Source organism: Lissotriton helveticus, chromosome 11 (genome assembly GCF_964261635.1).
Source record: "Lissotriton helveticus chromosome 11, aLisHel1.1, whole genome shotgun sequence".
Lineage (NCBI taxonomy): Eukaryota > Metazoa > Chordata > Amphibia > Caudata > Salamandridae > Lissotriton > Lissotriton helveticus.
Window position 1 is genome coordinate 970,804,882 of NC_136072.1, and position 27,540 is coordinate 970,832,421.

The window sequence follows — 27,540 nt, forward strand, 5'->3', positions numbered from 1 at the left end:
CAATTGCGATTCCATAATTACGATTATTAAGGAATTGCAATTAAGGAATGGCAATTGCCTATGAATGTAGGTTTCGCTAAAATATTAGCGATTCCTATATATTCCTTAATTGCAAATTGTGATTCATAATTAAGGAATAGCTTCCCATTCATTCCTATGGGCCTAGAGGGAATGGGAACTGAAAGCACAATTTCAAGGGTGCAAGCGGGCCAAAGGGACACCTTGATGCAGCCCTGAAATTGGCATGTGATCACATGTTGAGCACACACATGCCCCAAGGGCATCTGTGTGCGCAACATGGCACTTTGGAAAATGCACTTTTGTGCATTTTTCAAAGTTTTAGCAAATTGCCATCAATTGAAATAGTTAGTAATTTGTGATTCAAAATTGCGAAATCACAATTTTGAAGTGCATCATCCATTGCGTTTAGGGAATTGCAATTTGCAATTCCACAAATGGATTTGCAATTTAGGTCATCGCAAGATTAGAGATTTCCTAAATTGCAAAATTGCATTTGGGTTGATGTATCCCAAATGCAAAAATACCGGTAGCAAAGACCCCCTTTGCGACCAGTACTTTCAATGATGCATGCGCCCCTAACTCAGGTAGAAAACACAAGCAATACTTCAGAAGCTTTTCCCTTTACATTCTCACATTTCCTTATTTTTTCTAATTCAGTTTGCAATTTCCTTTATAAACAGTATTTACACAATAAACTATAACATCTATAAACAATACTATCAGCATACAGCATTCAAATACCATAAAAAACAGTTCATCTTATTACATTGTTCTTCTTTTACTTTATTTAACAAGTACTTCACAAACATTACTAAAGGCAACAACTCGAAATATAGAGGTGAGAATTGCTGGTTTTGTCTGTTTAAAATTATTTTCAAGTTCTGGGAAGATTGGAATACAGCCATACTCATATTTGCCAACTTGCAGCTGTGAAGATATCTTCTTTGAACTCCTCTCAGGGAGACCGGAATACCACCACTACCACATATACTTCCATTATGAGGGGAGTAAAGCCAGTAAAGCATACTGTCTGCATCAATGTCTGCCAGCCATAATCTCCAAAAAGGAAAGGCACTTCAGATGTCATTGAATTCAGGAAGCTCTACGTGCTGGAAGACAGCTGTATTTGTTTGATAGGGCTAGAATTCTGCTGTAATAACATTTATATATTTTTCATATATTGATTAAACTGTTCCAAGGCTACTCATCAACCATATTTATTTTATTTTATTTTTATTTGACAGAGTTTTATATAGCGCGAACTTGACCCGAATCGAGTATCAGAGTGCCTTACATAGCACCAGTTGCGTTACATGAGGACACATTCATTTTTTGTTAGGCACAGGGAGATTAAGTGATTTGCCCAGAATCACAGGATGTTCAGCGTCATTGCTGCGACTCGAACCCAGTTCCCCAGCTTCAAGGTCGACCGCCCAAGCCGTTAGGCCAACTCTTTTGTTTTCAGGAAATTGTTGTAACTGTTGATTTGAATCTACTCATTTGTGACGTATATCCTATGCTTGTAACTTTTTTCTCTTATGGCTTTAGACTATACAAGTCACTGCTTTTGAACTGTTCGTTGGACATCTCTGCTGAGCCTGGCTGATATCCCCAACTGATTAATGCATTAAACCATATTGTATTGTCAACCTGTTCCTGTGTTATTCTTACAGAGAATTTTCCCTTCAACATCGTGGCGAGCTGAGCCAGGACTACCACTTCTTCTTGCCTCCTGCCACACCATGGGCACCACCTGTCCTTATGGAAATGGCTTTGCGCAACTAAAAGAAGGTAAGAAGACGCGGTTAGAAAGTCTTCACATTTCTCTGGGCAGGTGGGGCTTTGGAGTTGGCATTGTTCAAAGGTGAGAACAGTGTGAATGTCGTCCCTTATACCTTACAGGTAGCATGTTGACAGTATAATGTGTCTTATGGTATTATTTTTTTGATTAATGTTTATATGTGGGGAAATGCATGCATGATTGTGATCTGACACAATAACAAGGACTAGAGCTCCGGTGGTAAGTCCGGAAGGGTCTAGCAGACCTGGCTAAAAGAGCCAGAAGTGGTCAGTTAAGAGTAGGACTTGAAGCTGGACAGCCAGCGTATGTTCTGACGTTGCAGCAAAGAAACAGGTGAAAACCTGGTGCTCATTGGAACTTTATTCTGAGTATGAGCAGAACAATTCAAGTCACCTCAGTTAGCACTGATATATGTACAAAAATAAAAAAAGGTATTTAAGGAATCAACAATGGAAAACATTTGGACCTGAATTATGGTACTTGTGATTTCAATTGCTCCAAAAAGCCTAGTTTCCTTGGATTTTGAATTTACAGCCACCATCCGAAAAGTCACTTTATTTCTGATTCCTGATGATCTCCACGTCTTCACTTTCATAAACCGGCTCATCCCGAAGCAGCCAGGTTTCACTGTGTAATCCTTCTAGTTTTTGTAAAGGAAACCAGTGTATGGCTGTGTCATTAAATATTTCGGAATACTGAGGTACTGAAGGAAATTGTTTTTCTTCTGTCCCTTGTAAAACCTTTAGAGAAACACAGAACATTAGTAACCACGGAGCATTTAGCCAACATATCAGAAAACTTCCCAATTTAATATTTTCCAATAGTCCTCTCAATTAGAGAAAACATATACTGCTACTATAACCCTTTTGATATCCTACTTGTGGTACATTATTCACTCAAGTGTCCTTTGGACTGCCCTTCAGAGTGAAGGTACAAAAACTGAATTTTCTGGGACATCGTTAATGTAAAAAGCTGTTCTTTCGAGAACGGAAAAACAGGAGCAAAAAGAGTCAAAAGTTTGTTGATTCTCAAAGGGCATAACAATTCTATGAGTGGCATCAACTGGAAATACAACAGGAATTTCTTGAAACTGTCACATCACAGACACTTGACCGGGAAACTTCAAGGGAATTATATCTTCTAAGGTCAACAAACTGTAATCATCGAAACTGAACACTAAATGAATATAACTAATAACTATAGCACTGTAGATTACAGTGGCTATAGATGAGAGTGGCTGAGTCAAAATCTTTAGATTAGACCAAAGTATACATATATAAAATTGATATAAAAATGGATGTACCTTTGCGATGTATCCATACTCTCTTAATAATATTCTGGTTGGCAACCTAAAAGAAAACAAGTTGGAAAACAAATGTAACAAAATGCTTAGTGAAAAAATTCTTGGCAAACGTGCCATGTCCAACTGCTATCCGAAAACACTTTCCTGAGTTGTAAACATGTCATTTGTGAACCGGAGGCAGTTTGCTGGATCTAAGACAGCTAGCTTTTAGACATCATGAGCACAAAATATTCAAGACTGTCAAACATGGCCAGTTCTAGTCATTTCATTGGAATTATGATTTCTGAAGTTGCACTACCAACAAAATTGCGACCACACACTTTTCTATATTAAAGAAATAAACCTATAATGTTTTTGATCTTCTGATCAATTTAAATATGAATGCCTATACCATCAACCAAAATATTGGTTTTGGGTATGCAAATTCGCTCTTCAGGACAAAACAGTTTTCAAATAGTGGAATATGTGGCTTCCATTGACTTGCTGGGTCTCCTTCACTACATGCTCTTGGTCACTGTACATTTTATGTTGACCTATCTTCCCCCTTAAAGCATGAAGCTGCCCGACTGGTGCTGAGATGGCCCTGGAAATCACCTGCCTCAGCTGCATTGGACGCCCTCCACTGGCTACCTATTCACAAGTGTGAGTTGTTTAAGGTCCTAGTTATTACTTTTAGGGCCTTTCATTTACGAGGGCCCACATATCTTCAAAAGAGCTTCATGTGATACCTTCCATCCCGCAACCTGAGATCCTCCAATGCAAGCTTGCTGACCAATCCCACCTTTAGATTGATCACGAACGGAGGGAAATCTTTGGCAGTTATAGGATCTAAGGATTAGAATCAACTCCCCCCTCTTCTTTGCCAAACCGCCTCTGAATCAGTCTTTAGGAAATTATTTAAGACCTGGATTTATAGCCTTCCTGACACCGGTGTAAAGCCTTAATTTGAATGTATGGCCCCACTGATAAGAGCAGTTGACCAGTTTTTTCATCAGTCTGGTTATTTTTCCCAGCGCCAAGATGCTCCTTGGAGTGATAGTTGCGCTATACAAAAACACTTTTACATTGCATTACATTACATTAAATCTAAGTACTCACTATACTCATTACAAGTGGCCCGGAATTTGCAACGGAGCCCTTAGCCCTGTTCATAGAAACACCTGGACTCAGACATGTCTGATTCCTCTGAAGCTTTCAGGATGTCAAAAACAACTGAAAACTCAGGGGGCAACTGTGGGACAAAATGGTAATTACTGGGTGAATACAACCTGGAATTACGGATGTACCTTATATTTCTCCTTTTCTTAGTGAAACCTCAGGGTTCCACTCCGCAAACCTGCTAACTTCGCACCCTGGAAATAATGTGAGCCCTCTTAAAGTTAATTCCAGGGGTGCCAACGTACTAGGAGCAGTTTCCAATCTCTTGTAATGAGACCTCAAGTAAGGGCATTTAAAGTACAGCTTAACATAAAGGATGAAGAGGCACCAATGAAAGAAGTGTTATTTACCATTAACAAAAGTTCTGAATCCTCATTAGGCATTTATTTTGTTTAGTCACTAGTCATCAACAAAATTAAACAAAATATATACTAAGATCGTGTACCGAACAACAGGAAAAAAAAATCTGCTTCTCTTTTTGCATTAGGTGCATGATGTTATTATACTTTATGACATAAGGGAAGGGTCTGCAACTGAAAATGGTAAATACCTAACTGAGTAGTGGTAATAGAAGACAATGATTTATTTTCTTTGATCAGAGGATCTTCTACAGTTTCACTTGTGTGATGTTGCTAGCGGGAATCCCGCAGGATCGATGAGCTTTATGGCCAGTACACTTCCAGCCTAAAACATAACATCAGCTGAACTCATCTGCACCGCTGGCTCCAACGTGGAGAACTCATTTAGGCTGCCTTATGGTACTCCACTTGTCTTACTCAGTAACTGGAGACTCTGCTCATCTTCCAGGAAGCCTATGTTGGTACAAGATCCAAAACAAGACATTAAAACATATCCCTACCCCTCGAAGGAAACTGTACTTCTGAATGGCGCATTCAGGCCTTCCTGTGCTATTTTGTCGCCCTCTTACTTGATTATATTGCATCCCTATGTTTTCATATGCATTGTTCCTTCATTCTCATCCAATTTTCCAGTTATACTTGGATGTGCTTCAGCCTGGTTCAATCTCCTTGGCTCAATTTTACCTGCACACTTAAATTTTTATTTACTGATTCGCAGTTCTTTCCTAATGGACAGTGTGACAAGTGTTACACATGAATGCTGAAAAGGAGCGAGCGCTCACTAACTTCTCTTCGAGGCAGACGGACCTACTGAATAAGCACTTAGAGTGTGGATCCGCAGCAGATTTTGCTATTAGTATGAAATACTTTTTCATGGGCTGCTCTGCAAATCACCAGAGAGTGTAAATCCCTTAGAAAGACCTCTGGGAATAACAGGAAATATCTAGCTGTGAAACCAGTTATTTCCTTAAGGTACATGAGTCTTTATTTCTTTGGGAACATGTTGGTCATATCCAAACAAACATCGGAGACTTGTAAGAACTACATTTTTCCTATAAAGAGTAAACTACTTTACAATAGCCTACATTTCACTTGCATACATTCAAGTAGGAAGAAAAATTACTGCACAGAATAATTCTATAAACCAAATATGTGCACAGGCTCAAAAGGAATCATGCACTTTTAACCGGGCAAATACTAACAATAATTTATTAATAGGGCAATATGAAGCTCTCAAATTGGATCTGGACAACAACCCGAAAAGAACCTTCCTCTCAGATCTCCAAGTAAATGATAAAATAATTATTTAAACCTTTAGAAAACAGCTGCTGACTTGATATCCTCCAATGTAGCTAACGAATACTGCTGCAACGGCTAAATAGAACAATACATCCTACAGGAAGAAAAAAAACCTGAAATGTTGGTAGTCTAAGACTTTAAGAGCAAGGTGAGTAATAGTGCATTCTATGTCAGGACCGGAGGCTCAGATTATGCTTTGCGTTCATTTATTCACTCAGCAACCTAACAAAACATATGTATCCAAAGACTACAAATCCCATGAGTCTTTGCAACTCAACAAAACCGTAAAGTAAGTCACATATATCCAACATCAAAGAGAAACACATTCTCTTTCTTTGCTGCTCAGCAGCCAGATAACTGTTTTTCCTTAATATCTTACTTACGGAATTTATTGTGGGATTATTTTCTCACTGTTTTGACATTCATAATGCTCCGGCACATATTCCTGCTGTGCTTGCTAATATACAGACTGTTCTGCTTAAGAAACAATTGAGCGCCCAGTGCTGGGCCTTCATCGGAGCTTGGTAGAGGCGCATCAGTAGATGCTCAGCCCAGGCCCTCCTCCGAATTCCAGGCATTCCTCTCGCTTGCTGTAGTGAGATGTGCGGTGAGCAGCGGAGCCCAGTAGGAGGCGTGGATGCGCCCCCCATTTTGCATATCTGGCATCATGATCCAACGCATTGCTTGGTGTGCGGCTCTTGAAAGCTCGCTGTCTTCCCCTTCTGCGTGCGTACAGTGAAGAGAAGACATTCCTGTGAGCATGCAAGAAGGAACACTCAGGTTCTTTTTGCTTCAGCATGGTTTTCTTTCCTCTCATAGTTGCATGTGCTCCAGATAAGTGGTGTTCATTCCGTGGAGCATCTTTCTCTTACAGCCCACCATAATTAGAGGGGCATGTCAGACACACTTTTGGTTGACATGCCAAGAGACAACAAGCATTGGCTGCTGGAAATAATTGTCATTGAATTGTCTAGCTTTCTTCTCTGTTATTTCTGCCTATCTACTTATTTCCACCTGAACACTATGGCAGGTGTGTCCAGTGCATTTTTGGAGGTCAATGGAGGAGCAATCACTCCTTCCTATCCATGAAGAACTAGTGGATGCAATCAATTCATCCCTGGAGAGGGCAGTTTCTTCTGCTATGGCATCACTGAGTTGCTAAATTATTAAATTAACTGTCAGCGCAGTGTTGCAGCCCCGTATGGTGAAGACCTGAGGCTTGTGCCTACTCTTGCGCCCAAAGGGTACCTGAGGGCAAAAGCAGAGCCAGAGCAACCCCAAAAGTTAGTGCAACCTCTCCCCCTCGTCTTTGAAAAGCTTCATAAGGCCTTCTTAAAAAAATGGCTTGGGACTTTAGAGGCTCAGGACTATATCCAACCTGGTTGATCTCCTGATGAGGATTCCTGTTCACCTCAACTAACAGATGATGATGCCATGGACGATTCAGACACCCCTGATGGGGACTCAGGGGAAAAACCTGGCCGAGCAGAACGTGGCGACCTGAATGCGGTGTCAAAAAACGAAGGTAGGAGGAGAGGGACGATCAGGACATCGCGGGGGTACTCTGTATGCTGAACCTGGAGGATATTTAGCACCCCCACTCTACAGACTGGGTTCCCACCTCTAACGAGGCAAAGTATGTAGCCAGTCGCATTAGAAAACCCACTGACCAGGAGGTACGGGGTTGGCACAGGGCTAACAAGGGTTACAGACCAGTCATGAACTTAAAAGATTTCAACCAGTGGGTAGTATATCACCATTTAAAAATGAAAGGTATACAACTCCTCAGGGACATTCTACGATCAAAGGATTGGCGGTGAGGCTCAAACTCAAGGACGCTTATCCCACTGTTCCAATATTCCTGCACCACAGACACTTTCTACAGTTCGAATGGGGCGGATGGGCGTTCGAGTTCACATGCCTTCTGTTCAGTCTGATCTCAGTATCCTCATGTTGCAGCCCGTCATGAAATGGCTACAAGCCCGGGGTCTGGCTAATCGTGTATCTCAATGACATCCTCTTAAGACATCAAGACAGATCCACTTTGGTTACCCACTCCAGATGACCAGTTCCTTCCTTCAAGATCTGAGGTTTATTTTTAATGTTCAGAAGTCAGACTTTGTCCCAGCTCAACAGATGACCTTCTTGGTCTTCAAGACAGATATGGTGCCAGCCTCTGCGCTTACCTCAGAAGAAGATGGTCCTCATATGTTGGGAACTGGAGAGACAGTTGTTCTCTGTCATCTGACCAGGATTGTCAGCCTGCTGTCCGCATCCAACCAGGAGATTTTTCCAGGTCCCCTTCACTACCATGCTCTTGAACGTCTGAAGGCACAACATCTCAGGAGGGCCTGATGCATGCACAGAGATTGGTCTTTCTCCAGAGGCCCGGATGGAGTTTCGCTGGTGGCTCAACAACATGCAGGCATGGAATGGCAGGGCTATCTTTGTATCAGCTCCGGATCTGGTGATCAAATCCGACGACACTTGTCTGGGTTGGGGCGCACATTCTGACCACATGAGGACAATGGCCAGAACAAGAGGAGGGTCTTCATATCAACTGTCTGGAATTCCTCGCAGGGTCCTTCGCAGTACGGAGCCTAGCGACCAACAAAGTGTCCTGTTCCATTCTCATCAAGATGGGCAACATCTCGGCTGTATGGTATATATATTACTTGGAGGGTACCCAGTCAAAAGTTCTGAAAGATCTGACCAGAGACTTTTGAAATCATTGTCTGGAGAACAAGTTGTCAATTACAGCGGAACATCTTCAAGGGTCCCTCAACCAGGCTGGGGACTGGCAGTCCCACCACCTGAATATTAAGAATTCATGGAAAATAGACCTTCCTCCATTTCAGGGGATTATGGATTGGTGGGGCCCCTGCCAAATAGACCTCTTTAAGTCCTGACTCAACCATTAACTACTGCGGTTCTTCAGTGAGCGTCCGTACCCTCTCGCAGAAGCAACCAATGCCTTCCTCCAGGATTGGAGTCAGATTCCAGGGTATGCGTTTCCATCCTTCTTGATGATCACCAGACTAACGGCACTGGTCAGACGTCAGAAGGCTGAAGTGATACTTGTGACACCCACTTTGGAAATAGCAAGCCTGGTATCCAGTTCTTCTGGAACTTTCCATGGATTTTCCAATCCCACTTCCCCAGACTCCTCATCTGCTCACAGATCCTCTTGGCAACCTGCACCAACTGGTTCAAGATGAAACTCTCTTGTTGATGGCTTGGAGGATTACAGGGGACGTGGGGAAATCCCAGGCCTTTTGACGCAGGCTGCCTCTCCTATCAGGCGAGTGTGGGCAGATTCTACGATCAAGAGATAGGGTTCGGCCTGGCGTAGATTGTCAAGCTGGTGTCTGGGAAGGGACCTTGACCCCCTGGTGCACATGGAGTTCATATCTTACCGCAGAATTAACACCTGCAGATCAGCCATATCTGCGGGGCATGTGCCTTTTCAGGACATACTGTGGGGGGACATCCTGTGGTCTGTCGACTCTTGAGGGGTATCCGCTTGTTTTTGCCACTGGTATGGCTCTCTCTGGGATGTCAAAGTAATCTTGTAAATGCTTCGCTCATAGCAATTATTATTATTATTATTATATTTAAATTTATAGACCGCACAGCTACCCGGAGGTTTCCCGGCGCTAGGAGCAGGACGATTGAAGGACAATGCAGAAAAAGGGACACAGGGCCAAGTAATTAGGAAGCTTATTGATTGAACAACCAGCTCTTAAGATGTTTGCGAAATTTAGGGTAGCTAGGTTCAGTACGGAGGTGAAAAGGGAGAGAGTTCCAGAGTGCTGAAGCCAGGTACGAGAAGGAGCGGCCGCCCATTCTAGCCCTTTTTATCCTGGGTATCTGGAACTTGTACTGATTGGAAGAACGAAGGACGCAAGGGGGACAGTACTGGTGAACTAGGGTTTTTAGATAAAGGGGAGCGGTGCCAGAATTGATTCTGTGCATATAGCACATGGCTTTAAACTTAGTGCGATTTTCAATTCTGAGCCAATGGAGGTTTCTTAAGGAGGCTGAAGTAGGGGATTTATTGGAAAGTTTACAGAGTAATCTGACCGCGGCATTTTGTACTGCCTGAAGTTTGCGAATGACTTCCTTACTGGAACCTAAGTGCAAAACGTTACCGTAGTCCAGTCTAGATGTTATTAGAGCTTGGACTACGTTTTTTTTTGTGTCCAGAGGAAGCATCCATATAATCTTTCTGAGCCACTTGAGGATGACAAAACAGGTAGAGGCAACTCGGACAGCCTGTTGCTTCATAGTCAGGAGGTCGTCAAAAATGATGCAGAGATTGCGAGCAGATTTGGAGGGAGTGGGAAGAGGACCCATCTGAGGAGGCCAATGTTGGGGGCCCCACAGTGTGGTGTTATAGCCAAATAGAAGGAGTTCGGTCTTTCCCCCGTTAAGTTTGAGTTTATTGTCGTGCATCCACTTGGCAATGTCATTGAGTCCAGAACGTAATGAGGATGAAGTGGAGCGTGAGTTCGCGGAAAGTGAGTAGATAAGCAGGGTATCATCCGCGTAAGAGTAAATTGTAAGCCCAGCTTGCTCCGCAATGGTGGCTAACGGGCTGATGTACAGATTAAAGAGTAGGGGACTCAAAATCGAGCCTTGGGGGACACCATATTGCGATTTGTGAATTTCAGATGTGGATGTAGGGGAGAAAACTTGAAAAGTTCTGTCCAAGAGAAAGCTCGAAAGTCATTTGAGGGCTAGACCGGTGATGCAGCAGGAGTGGAGAGTCTTGAGAAGGATGGAGTGGGAAACCGTATCAAATGCGGCACTTAGGTCTAACAAAATAAGTGCCACGGTTTCCCCTTTGTCGACCTGTCGACGAATGATCTCAGAAACACCTAAGAGAGTAGATTCTGTAGAGAATCCTGCCCTAAACCCAGATTGGGAGGAATGTAGGAGGTTTCTTGACTCAGTGTAGCTGGTGAGTTGCGTGTTAATGTGTTTTTCTAAGATTTTAGAAAAAACCGGGAGAAGGGAAATGGGACGGAAGTTGGAGAGATTTTCCGGGTCAGCATTTGCCTTTTTTAACAAAGGAACTATCATAGCATGTTTCCATGATTTAGGTCTAACAACAAGGAGCTTAGAGGGAAAATAGGGTCATAGGTCGCCCTCCACTCAACAACTTTTCAAAAAAAGAACCTACACCCTAGGCACTATCTAATTTTTAACTTGATGGTGTATCATGTGTCGCAAAACATTACAACTGACCTCCCCTCTTTCAATTAACGGGTAGGAGATACATCCACATTGTGCCATATTTAAAACGTGCCCAGTCCCTATTCGTGAAATAACAGCTGTGAGATTATAAACAACACACACCCAAGTGTCACGTTCAGACAAAAGAAAAAAGTGTGTGTGAGCGAGATGGCACCTCACGGGCGCACCACCAACGGGAACCTGGCAGGTACTCACCAGGATTGCCCTGCTCTCATAATTGGTACCATCAAGCTCGAAAATAATTGTGTCCAAGTAAACAAACAGGGATTGTGTTTGTGGATACGTGCAGTGTAAATAAACAACAATGACAAAATTGAAGTCAAAACACCATATACACCACAAACAACACGGATAGCCAATTTATTGATGGTACCAATGATGAGAGCAGGGTTGTTTGTAGTCTCACAGCTGTTATTTTACGAATAGGGACTGGGCAAGTTTTAAATATGGCACAATGTGGAGGTATCTCCTACCCCGTTAATTGAAAGAGGGGAGTCCATGATTTAGGTACCTTGGCTTCCCTAAGGGACATATTGAGCAATTCTACGATGAGATTGAGGCTTGTGGTGTTCAAAGCATGTAGGATTTGCGGGGGAATGGGATCCATGGGAGACCCAGATTTGCTAGTACTGATAATATTGCGTAGTGAAGTTATGTCGATGGGGTTCCAAATTGCTAAATGCCTACTTGTATTGCTGGAAAAGAGCTCTGGTGAGCCATGGTCAGGGTGGGTGACAGGTTCGGAAAGTGTAGGAGGAGCAGAAGTAGGAGTCATATCATCAGTCAGAGTAAACATTATCAATCTTATTGATAAATAATTGCCCTAGAGCATTACATTGTGAGGAATTCAAACATGGGGCTTTTGGTTGGCATGTGGTTCCGGAACGTTCTTGCACTGCTTTAAAAAGTGCTTTGGGGTGATTTTGAGCATTCAAAATGGTAGAGTTGACATAGTCGGCCCTAGCCGTATTACAGAGCGCATGGTATTTAGTGAGGGCTAATTTGTACAAGCGCTTAATGCAGGGGTCAGACTGGGTGCGCCACCGTCGCTCTAAGTTTTTACATTTGGTTTTTTCCCTTTTTAGCGAGTCAGAGAACCAGGGGGCGGTGGGGGGGGTGATGCTGATTATACTTCTTTTTACTCTAGGGCAGACATGCATTAACGGCGGAGCCGAGCCAACTATTGATGGCCGCTTCCTCCTCAATGTTGGTTATAGTGGTGAGGGGCTTGGTGTTGTCAAGACCAATACTTGTCCCATAAGGAACTATCAGGTAAGCTGGCTATTTTGTTGCGTCTTAATTCTTGTAAGAGAGTGTCCGATGTTCACACACTGGATATACAGCGTGTATGCTTACCCTTGAGAGGGTGTCATTCACTGTTCCAAGATGCACCATGTCCAATACTAGAGTTTTTCACTACTCCTCTTTCCCTGGTCAGCCCAAGTTGTGTGTGGTTCACTTTCTCAGAGCTTACAAAACCATGACAAAAGAGTACCGTCCTCCAGAAACGGCTCAATTATTTATTTCTATTAAGAGACTTTTTAAGCCGGTTTCGGAAATGACTAAAGCCAATAGAGCAGAAGTATTCAAACTTTTTGATGTTGAGACCCCCTTGTCAAACCTTTTTAGGCATATGGACCCCCTTTTGACAAAGTTTTCTAGAAACTGGTACTCCTCATCATCAACAACTATTGACAACCATAAATGCCCCTGTTAGGACTGGCATCTTTTGGCATGTTTCCTTTGTTTTTTTCCTGTCTGACCTCCTAGTTTTGACTCTGTTTTTTCTGGTCTAGTTTCTCTGCGCACGTTCTCACTGCTGTTCGGTGGTAAAGTGCAAGTCCTTCTATTGTAAATTATATTATGGATTGGTGTTTCCATGATTGGCATGTTTGACTTACTAGTAAGTCCCTAGTAAAGTGCACCAAGGGTGCCAAGGCCTGTAAAGCAAATGCTGCTGGTGGGCCTGCAGTAATGATTGTGCCACTCACTGAAGCAGCCCTGAAAAGGGTTATCAGACCTGCAACTGCAGTGTCTGCGCCCAGTTTGTGAATGCCATGTTGACCTGGCAAGTGAACCCACTTGCCAGGCCCGAATCTTCACTTTTCTTACATGTATGTCACCCCTAAGGTAGGCCGAAGGTGCCCCTGTGGGCAGGGTGGCGTGTATATTAAAGGTAGGACATGTACTGGTGTGTGTGACATGTCCTGGTAGTGAACTACAGTGTGTTTTATTTTTCACTATGGAAAGGCTATCTGCCCATAGGATAGAATGGTAGTTTACTTATAACAACTTATAAGCATATCTACCCATTGGGACAATATTGAGAAATGAGGTTTAGTATGCCTGAACTCAGAATATAAAAATGCATCTTTTAGTAAAGATCATTTTTATGTTCTGTGTTTGAAAATACCACTTTTAGAAAGTAGCTGTTTTCTTGCTTAGCCATCCTGTGTGCCTGTGCTGGGTTTGTGGATTGACTGCCTGGATTTGGAGTGGCAGGGGCTAGGGATGTGCCTTCTCATCAGACAGCCACTGAAGGGGGGTGTCAAGGTGTGTCCAGCCTTTCCTGGATGAGTCAGGGCTGGGATGAATAGACCTGGCTGTATGTATAGTAGTGGGAGGAAATTTCCTTGCACCAGAATGGAACTGGTATGCATTGAACAATGCTGTCTCCAACTCCTGCCAGGAAGCTAAAAACAAAGGGCCTCATTTATGAGGAATTTACGTAGGACAGCGCCGCAAGTCTTCTTGCGGCTCTGCCCTATGCCAATGTGAAAGGGCCTGAATGCACCGTATTTACAAAATACGGTGCATTCCCGTCCTTTTCCCTTGCGTTGGCTCACAAATTGCTGCCTAGCACTAACATAGGCAGGATTTGCTTTGTACAGGAAGGGGCACCTTGCTTCCCCAAAACAATCCTGAGGGGCGTTTTCCACTTTCTATGTGAGCTGCAGAATGCAACACACATGGAAAGGGGAAAAAACGAGGAGAAATTAAAACATTTCTCATCGTTACGCATCCACTGTGGAAGCGTCCGTTTTTGGAGCTGCCCCAGTTTACGTGATTTTGTAAGTATGGGGCAGCATCAAAATCCATGGGCTTTGCGTGGGAACCCCACACAAAGCCCATGGAACACCTCCTTGACGATGAGTAAGGCAACGCAGTGATTTGCGCTGCTGTGTCTTACTCCATATCTATGAGGCCATGCAAATCAATGCAGGGTGACTTTGCATTACCTCATAAGTATGGTTGAGATGCTGTAGTCACCGGAACATCAATAAAAGTGATGCTCTGGTGATGCTGGCCTCTCATAAATAAGCCAAAATATTCTGTATGTTTTTTAGGTCTTTCACCATCAGGTATCGACATATAAAATAATGGGCTACGTAAATGAAAAATAAATTTAAAAAGTTATTGCTCAGTGGCAAATGCACTTTAGTACATTATGAAACTCCATTAGTTAATGTACTGGAGAGGTCTGTGTGTAATCAGAGAACCACAGAACTAAATCTTGGTTGGTGCAGTGGAGAATACTGATGTGTATTTTTAGTGCTACGAAGTCACAGCCTGTGACAGATAGCACTGTGAATATGTAAGTCAATTTTTTATACTTGCATTACACACAGGGTAAAATAGAATGGTGCAAAATGTGCAAATAGTTTCAGGATAAACTTGTGCTTTCAAAATGTAGATTTTAATAATACCAGAGCATATGTAGTGCAATATGTTTTTTTACATTACTGTCCCTTCAACACCTCTTTAGGTTGTGTAAATGCAGTTAAAATTAAAAGCAAGAACTTCCCAGTCCAGTTGTTAACTCTTTGCACTTCCCCTCAAAAAAATAAATCTTTGTCATTCACAAAGAGCCAAAACTGCTCCCAAGCATCCTTTCCACTACCAGATTAACTGATTAGGCACATTCGCCTTTCGTGCTGGCAAGCACTGATAACAATCTAAATTAGCCGTCCCAGGACGGCTGTCTTTTTGCAGAGGCAAGTGAAGCTGGGGAATCTGCGACCCCCTTCCCAGGACTCCACGACCCCCCTGGGGGTCGCGCCCCACATATTGAAGACATCTGCAATAGAGTGAAATGGGTTTTACAAGAAGCCAGTGTTAATACATCAGTCTTTGGGGCTCACTCCACTAGTGGAGCGATGGCTTTCAAGACCTTCTCCCAGAGAAGCCGCTTAGAAGATATTATCAGGGCAGTGGACTGGTCTTCAGACTCGACATTCATGACCTTTTATTTTAAACTAATTACTGGAATGGAGACACTGGTTGTAAATTAGCAGACTCTGAGTCTCAGGTTCGGACTTAGAATATAGAATTTCCTAGCTATTGTCAAGGAAAGTTTCAATTCTATTAAAGACACAGAGGCGAGCATTATCCTTCAGACTGGGTACACTGAATCACCCTCCATGTATCCTTGAGTTGAATAAGTAGATTTATGAGGGTTACCGTAACATCAGTGGTTCAATGTTTGTTCGGAAGTGAGTCTATCGCTATGTTTTTTTGTTCATGAAGCTTGTGATCTTATCGGTATTTTAGTTTTTGACAATGTTTGTTGACATTGATGACTAATTTTAGAGATTATTTACAGTATTGGGAACTTATCTGTATCTTGTTGTTTTCCGTAGGAACCAATCAGAAGCAAGAATTCTGAAGGAAATGTGGACTTCAGGATGTTTCACTTGAAGAAAGAGGAAGTGCTTTTCCTTGATGTTGAATATATAGATCTTACGCTATGGTTGTTATGTTGAGTTGTTGCAAAGACTCATGGGAATTGCAGTCATTGAATAAATATGTTTTGTTAAAGCTGCTGAGTGAATAAATTAAAGACTTAAGCATAATCCTAGTCTCCTTAATAGAATTGAAACTTTCCTTCACGAAAGGTAAAACATTTTATATTCTGTAGCAGAACCTTCTTCATGTTTGATATCTTCTCCTTTCTGTTAGACAGATTGATGCAACCAAAGAAATAGATTTACTACTGCACCTCAGAGGAGAAAATGTCAGACCTTTTATAGGGTAAGAAGAAATCAGAAACTGGTAGTTGTGCACAAACTTCAAGGCCTGCCCTGGAGTGCCCATTCGCAACATATGGGAGTAGATTTATTCACATTAGAATCTCGGTGTAAATCATTTTATAAATGCAAAACAAACTTTCCTAAGTTGGAAAAGTGGCTTTACACTCATAAAAAGCCTATTTTCATTTGTGAGCCAATCTAAGGACCAGGAAGGCGGTGTCCAGTACACATGCCACCTATTATTTTCATACTACTGTTTACAGCATGAATGCAAGAAAATACTACACATTCAAGATTTAATTCCAATGCTAAACATAAATGTTGATATTTTATTTTAGAATTCCTGCTTTCACATGAGTTTAGTAGTTTTGCCCTTCATTCTCATATGAAACAAGGTCATTTATTTTACATTGTTTATCTGCATTTTACTTATTGACAGCTTCTTCCATGTCATCAATTATGCTAACAAACAGATGATGCTAAGAAAACTTTATCCTTAGCCACTCAAGCAGGCTCTTAGGATTAGACATTACCAGAGATTTTAATAGAGAGAATATTTACACTTAAAAATCATCAATGGCCCGATGCACTGGGAGAAAAATCCATGCATATCGGTGCCATTGTTGTTGTTGCTCTGCATAATGAACCCCTAGCTTTGGATGACTGTTGCCACAGAGCAGAAAACAATGCAGAGCCAGCAGAGCCAGCAACATAGCATGACAAACAGATGGCATTAGATCCTCACTGGAGTGGGCAAGTAACTGTAAGTACAGCTGTTCATCCATTGTACTTTAAACAACCGTCACTCCCACCCACCCCCATTTATTCCTTAACACTTCTGCCACTTTCAAAGCTTTTTATTGCCAAACATTATATTTTTCCTTCTATTGTTTGTATTCCTTAGACATCTTGAGCAACAGTCTCCTTCTTCACTTGTCGAGCATTCGATCCAGGAAAACATACCAGTTCTTACATCCCAGCCTACCAATGCTGGGGTCCTGATCACTTGCAGTAGAGCCAAGCGATACAAAAGGGGATGATGGACGGAGCGTTTGAGCAAATCAAACACTCACCCCCAGTCAACTGATCTGGGTTTAATCCATCACCATTCTTTAGCTCACTCAGCCACCCCAGTTCAGACATGGCCATATGCAAATCAGTCTGACCCTGTGCCTCATGGGAACAGTCCAGCCCGAACTGCCAAGCCATGTCTTCCCTGGACCGGAAACAAGCATCCTGGGACCGGTTTCGGATTCATAATCCTCATCAGCCAGGCTATCTTGAATCCAGTGGCCAAGTGAACAAGGGACTCACGTCTGAGCATACCCTGCCAACTTAGGGCGAACAAAGCGATACAAAAGGGGATGATGGACGGAGCGTTTGAGCAAATCAAACACTCACCCCCAGTCAACTGATCTGGGTTTAATCCATCACCATTCTTTAGCTCACTCAGCCACCCCAGTTCAGACATGGCCATATGCAAATCAGCCTGACCCTGTGCCTCATGGGAACTGTCCAGCCCGAACTGCCAAGCCATGTCTTTCCTGGACCGGAAACAAGCATCCTGGGACCGGTTTCGGATTCATAATCCTCATCAGCCAGGCTATCTTGAATCCAGTGGCCAAGTGAGCAAGGGACTCACGTCTGAGCATACCCTGCCAACTTAGGGCGAGCAAAGCGATACAAAAGGGGATGATGGACGGAGCGTTTGAGCAAATCAGTCACTCACCCCCAGTCAACTGATCTGGGTTTAATCCATCACCATACTTTAGCTCACTCAGCCATCCCAGTTCAGACATGGCCATATGCAAATCAGTCTGACCCTGTGCCTCATGGGAACAGTCCAGCCCGAACTGCCAAGCCATGTCTTCCCTGGTCTGGAAACAAGTATCCTGGGACCGGTTTCGGATTCATAATCCTCATCAGCCAGGCTATCTTGAATCCAGTGGCCAAGTGAGCAAGGGACTCACGTCTGAGCATACCCTGCCAACTTAGGGCGAACAAAGCGATACAAAAGGGGATGATGGACGGAGCGTCTGAGCAAATCAAACACTCACCCCCAGTCAACTGATCTGGGTTTAATCCATCACCATTCTTTAGCTCACTCAGCCACCCCACCCCACCCCGGTCCTAGGATGCTTGATTCCGGTCCAAGGAAGACATGGCTTGGCAGTTCGGGCTGGACTGTTCCCATGAGGCACAGGGTCAAGGCTGATTTGCATATGGCCATGTCTGAATTGGGGTGGTGTGGTGAGCAAAAAAACGATGGACTTAGGCCCAGATCTCTGTACTGGGGTGAATGTATGACATTGTTCTGCATTCTGTCGATCAACTGTTGTTTTTGCATTTGTCACCCCGAGTGTGACGGGTATGCTCAGACGTGAGTCCCGTGCTCTCCACACCACTGGAGTCAAGCTATCCTGGCTGAAGATGGCTGATAGCCAGAAACCGGTCCTAGGATGCTTGATTCCGGTCCAAGGAAGACATGGCTTGGCAGTTCGGGCTGGACTGTTCCCATGAGGCACAGGGTCAAGGCTGATTTGCATATGGCCATGTCTGAATTGGGGTGGTGTGGTGAGCAAACAAACAATGGATTTAGGCCCAGATCTCTGTACTGGGGTGAATGTATGACATTGTTCTGCATTCTGTCCATCAACTGTTGTTTTTGCATTTGTCACCCCGAGTGGGACGGGTATGCTCAGACGTGAGTCCCGTGCTCTCCACACCACTGGAGTCAAGCTATCCTGGCTGAAGACGGCTGATAGCCAGAAACCGGTCCTAGGATGCTTGATTCCGGTCCAAGGAAGACATGGCTTGGCAGTTCGGGCTGGACTGTTCCCATGAGGCACAGGGTCAAGGCTGATTTGCATATGGCCATGTCTGAATTGGGGTGGTGTGGTGAGCAAAAAAACGATGGATTTAGGCCCAGATCTCTGTACTGGGGTGAATGTATGACATTGTTCTGCATTCTGTCCATCAACTGTTGTTTTTGCATTTGTCACCCCGAGTGGGATGGGTATGCTCAGATGTGAGTCCCGTGCTCTCCACACCACTGGAGTCAAGCTATCCTGGCTGAAGACGACTGATAGCCAGAAACCGGTCCTAGGATGCTTGATTCCGGTCCAAGGAAGACATGGCTTGGCAGTTCGGTCTGGACTGTTCCCATGAGGCACAGGGTCAAGGCTGATTTGCATATGGCCATGTCTGAATTGGGGTGGTGTGGTGAGCAAAAAAACGATGGATTTAGGCCCAGATCTCTGTACTGGGGTGAATGTATGACATTGTTCTGCATTCTGTCCATCAACTGTTGTTTTTGCACTTGCAGTAGAGCCACCTCAATTATTTGAAAAACTGCATGAACATTCCGAAAGAAGCAATGCACACTTTCACATATGCTTTCAAGAGGGGGATGTTCTGTATTTGATGCTGGAAAATCAGTTGGACCCATTAATCTGTCCAGCCCTTATCTTTGATTTGGCTAAAGCTAGCCTTCCATCTTCTCATATTTAGCTGCCGATACTGCGCAGCGTGAAGGTCCATCTAAGGATTCTTTGTTCACAAATACTGTGACTAAAGATTTCCTCCAATGCTTTAAGAAGGTTAAAGCATTCAAGTATACTGAATCAGAGATCTTACTATCAAAAGTAAATGCCCCCCCAATTCAACCTATATACAAGGTAGACCTCTACCATTTATTTGGACAGGTCTCTTCTTAGGGATTCTTTCTTCAGCCAGGACTTTGAAGGAGCTCCAAGTTCTAAGCACTGATAAGTTGAGGTACCACCCCAGCGAGCCAAGCTTGACAGTAAAGACATATCGGGAGCAAGATCAACTCAGACTGGAATTCCACAATTAGACCCTACTCACAGACCTTGTATTTCATTATTACGCACAGGTTTCTCATTGAAACTAGTTTCTTTTGTATTCTATATATTATTCTGGGGTAAATTCCCGATGAATGTGTAGCCCTTGCGAGCCAAGTTTGTTTGGCATAATTCTGTTATGGGCTCTGCTGAAGATTTGATGCATTTTCTTTTGATCTGCCTTATTGAGATTCTAAGACTGGATGTTCGTCCAGTTATATTGAAGCTACTAAATGATACTAGCATGGAGGCTATCTTTTACACTCTGCAAGGGGTTGGGGGGGGGGTGTAGATTATGGATGTTCTGGGAAACTTTCCTAAGGAAGCTATCAGGTAACATGGAAAATTAATAGAGCAGTTAACACTGCCTTACTTGGTGGGGTGGGGGTTTTGAAATTATATAATTTGCTATGTGATGACTTTATTTATTTGGAAAATATGTTTTATTGAGTAATTCAATGAATAAACGTTTTGACTTATACAATTTTTACTTGCTATCACACGTTAGCACATACTTACCTAGTAAACTGAACTAATTTCTCCAGGATTAAAGCAGCCACATCTAGTGTTTTGCGCAAGGCACAAATCCCAAATATTTGCTGATAATGGAACAATACAACTGGGAGTCAGGCTTTCAGACGCACTCCATCTGCATAGCTGTTCTGCCATATTTCAGACTAGGCTCCTGGTTTAAGATATTGTAATTTTGAAAATGAGCAGGTAGGGTATTTATCAGAGCTGTTGTGATGGTAACTGAAGGGGAGGAGAAGAACAGCTCCACACACAAAATGCTATCCTTCAGCATGTGGTGGAAAAATGAATCATTGGGCAAACACACCAAGCAAATGCAAAAAAAGACCCCCAAAGGAAATAAACTTTCCATGCAACAGAAAGGTTTGAACAAGGCAAATGTGTTTGTGAATCCTTTTTCAATGAGCAGAAAAAGAAGTGCCAGACAGATAAAAAGTGCATCCCAACTTCCCAACAAATAAATGTTTTTGTCTCTTCCTCGTCACTAAAGGTATAACATCTCACACTCTGCTCATGTTGACTGACTGAAGTTTGGGATCACAGATTGCAGGATACAAGGTCAGCCAGATATTAATTTAGGTGGACCGTTCCTATCATCCACTCAGTCAGAGAAAATAAATGATCCCCTGCCATTATTGAGTTTGAGATTTTGCAGGGTGCAGGATGGAAAGGAAGTCATTTATCCATTCTCTGAGGAAAGATAAAACACACATGGTGTCTATAGAGAGACTGCCTTGTTCAAGACGCCCAGCAACACAGTGAGTTTCAAATTTTTCACTTCATGAAAAATTGTCCCCAATATCAGGAAGCATTTGGTTCTTGCGTACAGGACAGATAAAGGGTGTAGCACACACTGATCTGTTCCCCTAGGAGAGCCAAAATATAGATTGAGTGTAGAGCACAGTGAGTAACAAGGCTCTTCATTTAATTTTTCCTGGTGATAAATCAAAGGGTAACGCTCCTGCCTGATCCACCAAAGGAGATGAAGTGCAGATCACGGATGAGGCAGAAAGACTAGCTACCCACTCAATTTCTTTTTTTCATTACACAAAAAAGATTGTTCAATCTGCTACACTATAGGGAAATGCAATGCTGACAGTCAGTACAGGCTAGATGTAGGCACACCTAGCACCAGAAAGTGTGGCTGTCCACATATCAAGTCCATTGTGTGGAGAAAATCGAAGTATCCTTTCTCAACTGAAAATAAATAAAGCTACTCCCATAAAATGTATAAAAAAACACAGAACGGACCTCCTAAACCGGTACATTGTGATCACTTTGCAATAAATAAATGTCTGAAAGTGACTGATATGTGACTTGTGATTCACTGGGTTGAAGGCAGCTCAGCAATCAGGTAGTACGATAGCTGTCTAGCTATTCATTGACAACGGAAACCTAAAGGTCTATAGTAGCTAATAGGTGTCCCTAAAAGATGTTATTGAATGAGTAGATTTTTGCTACACAACTTAGATAAAGCAATCATTGCAGATCACCTCTGTAGGGGTTTATGTTTTAAACATGGGTATGATTCTATATAAATTCAATGAAGCCAATGAACCTCATCCACAACCCGAGTGTGTTGGGTAATTCCGAATAGGTAGGTACATTTAGACAACTGCTTTGAAAAGTCAATTGAACCAAGGTGCTCAACTGAATCTCTTCAAGGTGAGGACTTGGTTCTCAAATTAACAAGTAGATAGTGATTTAGGTTGTTTCTGAAGGAAAATAAAGAGTCATGGGATCGAATGGCCAAGGTAAAATATTCCAAAGTCAAAGCCTTCACACTGTCAATTGTATATCTCTCCATATGAAGCAGCAAAGTGCTACTGGAACACATGGCTGAACCTCATGACTTCGTAATCTTTGAGAATCAACATTAATGTATTATGGTTGGTGTTCTACAAAATAACATTTAATTATTGAGCTGAATAGCAAAGAAGAGTAAATCTACACCTCATTAAGGGCATAATTAGGAGTCCACGGACCACCAGACTTGTGGGGGCGCTGTGGCCTCCCGACTTCTCTATTACGATTAGGGCAGTCGGACTGCCATTGCTAGGCAGCAGCTGCCATGGAACTGCTATTCCCTGGTGGTGTTGCGGCAGTCAGGAGACATAAATATGCTTGGCAGGACCGCCACGGTCCCACCCAGCATATTTTGACTTTCCTTTCCACCAGGATTTTCCTGGCTGTTCCTCCTCCATGAAAACCCCCTAGTGGAGAGAAAAGAAAGGTTGTCCTTCAGAGCCCTCTTGTGCATTTGAACCCTGTGGTGCATGCAGTGGGGCACAACACGTGCCCAGCTCCATGCATCTTTCCCAGTTTCTGCACGTCATCGACTTATTAGTCGATGCCGTGCAGGAAATGTTTTTAGCGTTCCCATTGCAGTGCCCATTTTCCGGGCACCGCTGTGGAAATGTCAAAAACAAAGCCTGCCAGACAGGAGAAAAACTCCTAATCTGGCAGGTGGCCTGACCACAGCTTTGGTGGGGTGGCAGCAGGCAGACCCGGCGCCACACTGCCAAAGCCGTAATCAGGTCCCTATTATACTTATGTTTCAACAACTTATTATACTTACCCTGATGGTATGTTGGTGTCTAAAAGTTGCTACAACACAAATAAAAAACAGTTAAACCTTTGAATCCAATACAGAAATGAAACATTATGTAAGGTGGACAAGTAAAGCCAAGCACACCAAAGTATTTTTCCTTAACTACTTGCTTTCTAAATTCGCATGTCTTGTTAGGTTTCCTAAATATAGAAAGTCCTTCAAAATAGCATCTTTGTGTTGTGTTCTTGCCAATTGAATAGCTCTGCCATTAATAAGGTTTCTATCACAGTCGGTTGCCTTTTTACACACAAAATAATCCGTCAACAGAGTACTGCTTCCTCTGACAACCATCTTGTGTATTTCCGAGAGATTTTGGGGGTGCTAAATTCGCATCACATACATTGCACTGTGCAAGCTATTAGAGAAAAACGAATTCTAGCACAAAGTAAATGTAGAGAAAATAAATAGTGGTTAGAAGAAAAGATTAGAGAAAAACTATACAAACCTTTGCTCAAAACCTTGAAAACTGTTTCCAATTATAACCACTTTCGAAAGGCTGTCCACTGACCAGTTCTTCCACAGGAGATTGTTGTATAAAGCTTTACCGCAATGGATCATGTAGAATAGTGTGGGGGAGTCAACTCCTCGTTTTCCCTCCTACGTAGATAAAAAACTTTGACATTTTAAACCTCATTTGAACTGGAATATTTGTAAAAGATTTTGTGCGTGATAAAGAACAAACGTTATTTCTAGGATTGCATCGACAAATTCTTTTTGACATTTAGTTCCTGAACATCATATTATTGTTCATGAAGTTGGAAAACATACAAAAGATGCAAAATCATACTCTGGGATTTTAAATAAGATTTGCTTTGCTGGGTCCCATTATGGAGAAATATGTTTTCGTAATAAAACTTTATGCATTTGTCCAAGAAAAAAAATGTATACATTGAGATTCGAGGACTGGAACAGAGGAACAATATGTGGCAAGCAAAGGCAGTTTTGGAACTTATAACTTGGGGATCAGACAAGAAGGACAAGATACATATGCATGAAATCATTTTAGTTTGGAGAAATACTACAACCATGTAAAGCTACTTATTTGCCCAGCAGCAGGCTCTTAGTTCCAAAGCAGGAGGTTGGGATTATGCACTTTCTACACAAATAACCTTTGTACCAGTATGCCCCCAAAGACATTCATTGCATCAATTTGTCTCATGAGACAACCAGAGAACTGAGCAAGACAGACACCTAGTTTAGGTCAGTAATATGCCAGCAGTAGGTCTCCGTTACCCCCAATGAACCAATGGAAGTAGAAACTCAGCAGTTTTTGATGAACATAGGAAGCCTTTTTATATAGGTTGGTTTTCTCGGTTTCAATTAAAAGTGATTGCAACTGGTAAACACCACTGAAAGGAATATTTCCATTTCAGTAGGAACCAGAAAAGATTGAATTTGCCTCCCTTTTACTGCTTTGGTGTCAAACAGTATAAGGGTGGCCCTTACCTTTAAGCACGTTTCTGTGAAGGATGCTCCTTCTGTGATTCACTCTTGCCATGGTTAGCCATCTAACATGACCATCCATAAGCTCTCAAGCCTCCCCACCAACTCCCCCCCCCTCCCAAGCATCTACTTCCATTCCTGTTGTGGGAGCATGGCTCACCTTACAAGCATCTACTTCCATGCCTGTTTTAGGAGCATGGCAAGTGCCAACTACCTGATATCAACTTACTGTTTACAGCCAAATCCAGCTCATCATACTATGAAAACGTTATACTAATAATAACTAGCACACTGTCTCAAAAGCAAAGTTAAACCCCTGTAGCAGGTTACACATCCAATCATTGAAGTCTGAGCATGGTGTCAGTGTATGTTAGCATCATCAATGTATTTGTGTCAACAAGCAGAACTCAAAGCAAAAACACAACAGTCAGATACCCAGTAAGTTGGGGGCAGGATGCAGCCAAGCAGTGGCCCAGTTACCAACACCCCACTCCTCCTATGCCCCCGTATGATGCATGTACGGTGATGATCAAGTCTTAATAGATATCTCTATCCATGCACATCCTGTCAAGGGGTAGGACTGGACTGCTGGGAATGAGGATTTGATTACTAGGAAATTAGACCAGCATGAAGGTAAAAAAGTACATTTATTTGAAAGAGTAAAATCTGGGAAGGGTTTCAAGTAATGGAGTTAGGAGCGTGAAAGAAGGATTGGATAATTGACTATTTGAAAGCTATGATTTTGTAGGAGCAAAATAAAAGTAACTACTGATAATCACTGCTTTTTGTATTTATTTTAAAAACTTTGGAAGAACACTTCACCAAATTTCACAACAAATAGAAACTGAAAAAAAAATACCTATACATAGGTTTCTTTGATGTTCAAAATCAAGATGATTAGAAGCCCTGATTATTAGACATGTGAATTGTGAAAGATAATTCTTACCAGACTGGATTCATTAGATAACCACAAGTTTTAAATCCAAGGATAGTGAACCATAAGTCGATGAAGTACCAGCAATTGGAATTAAACCACTGCCGTAGATTCACAAATACCGAACAAATATATTTCCAGAGGAATACTAAAATGAATGATGTGCCAGATGTCTAGGAGCTGGTTTTATAAGATATGCATTATACTGTGTGCAGCATAAGGTGTTTCCTTTGGAGCAATGTGTGCACCCAGGCCAGATAACATTAAGCGCTAACTTTCCAACTACTATGCCTACAAATTAGAACAAAATGTTAATTACCTTTAACTAAGGATCTACAATGATGATATATTTCATAGATTAGAATTCTTTGAATATGTACCCATTTGTCAGTCTAAGAATCATTATGAGAGTGAGTGATTAACTCAGCAGGGTCAAAATGCACTCTTTTAAGGCCTATCCACCTGATTGACCTACACTCCCTCTAGAATCCAGCATAGTCTAGACCAAGGGGACCCGCAAACATTTTCCGAGGGGCTATAAAGATTGGTCTGTGATATGACCGAGGGCCACACTGATGACAGCAAGGTGACGGTCGGGGAGGGAAGTTTGGGGGGGTTGAGAGGGTCAGTGATGGTAAGGTAGGTGTATGGTAAGGGAAGCATATACATCTTGTGGCTGAACTGCATAATATGCAATCAGAAAACCTGGGATTAATCCTGGCTTTCCCACTTTACCATATTGTCTGAATATGTCTGTCAGAGCTGAAAGAATGAAGTACCTCCTTTCAGGAGGATGTCTAAAGGGTCAGGATCAAGCGGAGAGTCTGATTTCTCCATGCTTGCTATAAGCAGAATTTCATTTATTGGATGTGGGCTTTTCGATAGACCTGTTATTATGGTCTAGAGGTCCAGATATAGCATTGTATAGGAGTCTGACTTTCCCAAGAAAGTGACTGGCAAGTAGTTCACAATGAGCTTCAGAGGGGGGAGGGCCTGCTCTTGAGGTACCAGGTTTTAAAACGGAGTTGCCAGTGGTATACATTGACCCTATCCGCAAAGTCCTCCATCTGAACTCTGTGGATGGGGCATTCATATTTTTTTAAGAGATTTTATATAGGCCTGTTTAGAGGTGGCCTAGTATTTGACCCTCCACTTACTTTCACATTTTTGCAGTTGTTCTTTAATTCTCTTAGCTCTGCTGAAAACCACTGAGTTTCATCACAAAGCAGGGATTTCTTACTAGTTTTTAAGGAAATTAACACGTTTAAAGAGGTGTTAACCCATTCCTATGTAGGATGTAGAGACATCTTCATCTAGGTCTGGGGCAGAGTTGCAGCCTGTGTATGTAGTTTTGAACTGCCATTTCAACCTGGCACAATACACCTTTGCCATATCAAAATCTTCCTTTGTAATTCATATGTCACCCATAGGGTAGGTTCTAAACAGCCTAAAGAGAACAGTGCGATGTATTTAAAAAGATGGACATGTACTTTTAACTTTTTTAGATACTGGTAGTGAAGAACCTTAAATTTGGTTTTTACTACATCAAGGCCTGCCTTTTTGAGAACACTAGGTTAGCTTATTACATTTAGTAAGTGATAACTTTCAGTTGGAAGCTGGTACGAATGTCAAGTTGGGTGTCTAAGGAATCGTAATTTATAGCCCTTTTTAACATTAAATTCTGATTTTAGTCACTATTCAGAAAATGCCACTTTCAGAAATTGGCCCTCTCCTGTCCCAACCATTTGGAGTCTGCAGCCTGTATCTTGGGTCTCAGGACTAGGTGTATCTGGCAGTTGGCCATTGTGTATAGCTCCCATTGATAAAAAAGGGAATTGGTGTTTGCAGGATGGGGCATCTCTGACATGATGAGGGGGGAGTAGCTGTCACCTACCATACTTGTGCATCGTAAAGGCTCTGCCTGGGCA

At 42.5% G+C, this 27,540-nt stretch overlaps 1 protein-coding gene across 3 annotated transcripts in view; it reads right to left on the minus strand.

The window, feature by feature from the left end:
* Positions 1-787: 787 nt before the first annotated feature.
* Positions 788-27,540, minus strand: part of SRRD (SRR1 domain containing) — a 113,456-nt gene continuing 86,703 nt past the window's right edge. For 2 of the 3 annotated variants that reach the window (XM_078667313.1, XM_078667311.1), the window contains exons 6-8: positions 23,681-23,832; positions 3,126-3,171; positions 2,238-2,562 (exon numbers count right to left, since the gene is read on the minus strand). In XM_078667313.1, the coding sequence (XP_078523439.1) occupies positions 2,377-2,562; positions 3,126-3,171; positions 23,681-23,832 (384 nt within the window). In that variant the 3' untranslated portion in view covers positions 2,238-2,376. Of the gene's footprint in view, positions 2,563-3,125; positions 3,172-23,680; positions 23,833-27,540 lie in introns of all 3 variants that reach the window. The other variant, XM_078667312.1, reaches the window with a different exon arrangement.